At 38.2% G+C, this 2,410-nt stretch overlaps 1 protein-coding gene and 1 non-coding gene across 2 annotated transcripts in view; both read left to right on the forward strand.

Moving 5' to 3' along the window:
- Positions 1-209, forward strand: part of LOC123962947 (histone H4) — a 1,895-nt gene extending 1,686 nt beyond the window's left edge. The window contains exon 2 of the mRNA XM_046039457.1: positions 22-209. Within this exon, the coding sequence (XP_045895413.1) occupies positions 22-162 (141 nt within the window). The 3' untranslated portion in view covers positions 163-209. The remainder of the gene's footprint in view (positions 1-21) is intronic.
- Positions 210-1,692: 1,483 nt separating this feature from the next.
- Positions 1,693-1,764, forward strand: trnad-guc. The gene has a single exon. It is a non-coding gene; the product is annotated as a tRNA-Asp (tRNA).
- Positions 1,765-2,410: the final 646 nt, after the last annotated feature.

Consider the following 2,410-nt stretch of genomic DNA (forward strand, 5'->3'; position numbering starts at 1 on the left):
ATCTACGAGGAGACCCGCGGGGTGCTCAAGGTCTTCCTGGAGAACGTCATCCGCGACGCCGTCACCTACACCGAGCACGCCAAGAGGAAGACCGTCACCGCCATGGACGTGGTGTACGCTCTGAAGAGGCAGGGCCGCACCCTGTACGGCTTCGGAGGCTAGACCCGGTCCAGACCCGCTGAAACACAAAGGCCCTTTTAAGGGCCACACAATCCATCTAAAGATTCTTATATCCTTAGAACTAAAAGTATTGGTATCATTTTTAAATTAAGTTCTTATAGTTAACTTCTCTCTATATAAAATAGCTGGTAACCATCAGAGTAGTGATTTGAGTTATGGCTCTTTCTGAGTCCAACATTGTCTGTGATGCAGGAGCAGCTTGACTTGAAATATTTCAGTGAAATTTATCTAGAACATGAAAGTTTCATTGAATTCCCTTTATTTAAATTAGTGGAATGAACTTTTCCACCATATTCTAATTTTATCACTTACATCTGTATGTACGCACTGAAGAAACCTTTGAGGGCCTGAGGTGTGTTTTTTTTTGTACTTGTATAATAACGGGAAGGTTTGTAAGTAATATTTATGGTGTTGATAGATAAATGAAGTATGACGACGTTGCCTTTTGAATATCTTGTGAGGTCACATGTTACTTCCTCTATTTATCTATTGTTGTGTAAGGTAGCCCGCCAGCAAGATTTGAGAACATGCCTGTTTATGAATTTATTTTTGTTTTACATTCATTTCACAGAAATCTAGATCCATATATTATAGATCTCTCTGTCACGAAATGTTATTGCTACTATAGCGAGTGTTGTTTTTAAGCTTACGATACAGTAATGTGAATGAACATTTTGTAATGTTACTTCATTTCATGTGGAAGTGGTTGACAGACAAACACGGCTTCTCAGCATGTAACGTCATTTGCCAGCACAAACATTTATTTTTGCAGGTTAGACAATGTGCAGTAGTTTCTTTGCAACTTTTCACCTACTCGTCCCCCTCTGATGCACCTGCCTCATGTTATAGATGTGTGAAGTAATTTTCTATTCTTGTCCAATAAAGATGAAATCAAAATTAATCAATTTGAAAACGTTTCTGATTTATGTATGTGTATATTTATGTGTCACAATCAGTAGTTAGAGGACAGTAAAACTGCACTATAAATATTTGAGTACATTTTACATTATTAACTATATATTTTATACTTTCAGATTTCAGACTCTCAGTGACCGTTTTCCTTTATTAGCAGAACCAGCACAGCTGAACATGATACAAACATCATTTCTCACTGTATTGCTCACAATATCAAGGTTTGACCCACAATTTTATACCATCAAATGCTCGACTACAGACAAACGTACAGGGTTAATGCGCAGCAGGTCATTTGAGGTACGCAACAAATATTAAGCTTTTAAAACAACATTTATGTCGGTATCAAATATGGGGAAAAGATCCAGGTAAATAAAAGATGTTGATCTGTTTTTGATATTGAAAGAAGTCGTCCTTGAAATCTCTAATATAATAATATAGCACCATGTCATGGCCTTTAGACCAGTCAGTTATATTCCAAGAATGGTTATATCCCACAATTCATTGTGTTTGTGCAGCCTAATAAAAAGCAAATACGGGTTTTATACAAGGTCCTACATTAACAGTGTCTCTGAGTTCATCCACTATTTGTTTGTACCTTCCTCGTTAGTATAGTGGACAGTATCTCCGCCTGTCACGCGGAAGACCGGGGTTCGATTCCCCGACGGGGAGAAACTTTTATTTAACAACTGGATGGAAGTCGAGCCTGAAGATCTCATTCTGACAACAATCACGGATCTGGTCACACTTATCAAATCAAAATCGAGGTCAGTACAACTTACAGCAATACATTTAGATATCTGGAACTCATCGGGTTTCAGCAGATGGCAAATCAAATACTGCCATCTGCTGGTTCCCTAGTAAATCACATTAAGCCTGTGGCAAAGAACCTTGGTGTTTGGTTTGATAGTAATTTAAATTTAGAGCAGCACACCACAAAGCTTGTTCAATCATGTTTTTATCAACTTAGAAATATAGCAAAAATTCGATCTATGTTAACTTTTAAGGACACCGAGACCATTTTACACGCCTTCATCTCATCACGCCTGGATTATTGCAACAGCCTTTTCACCTGTTTAACCCAAAAATCTATTGATCGACTCCAGACTGTCCAGAACTCAGCTGCCAGGCTTTTAACCAGAACAAAGAAATATGACCACATTACTCCTATTTTAGCTTCATTACACTGGCTCCCAGTATGTTTTAGAATTGACTTTAAAATTCTATTGATCACTTTTAAAGCTCTTCATGGCCTCTCGCCTTGTTATATTTCTGACCTTTTAGTCCCATACGCACCAGCACGTACCTTGAGATCCTC

This window comes from Micropterus dolomieu, linkage group LG23, assembly GCF_021292245.1.
Source record: "Micropterus dolomieu isolate WLL.071019.BEF.003 ecotype Adirondacks linkage group LG23, ASM2129224v1, whole genome shotgun sequence".
Lineage (NCBI taxonomy): Eukaryota > Metazoa > Chordata > Actinopteri > Centrarchiformes > Centrarchidae > Micropterus > Micropterus dolomieu.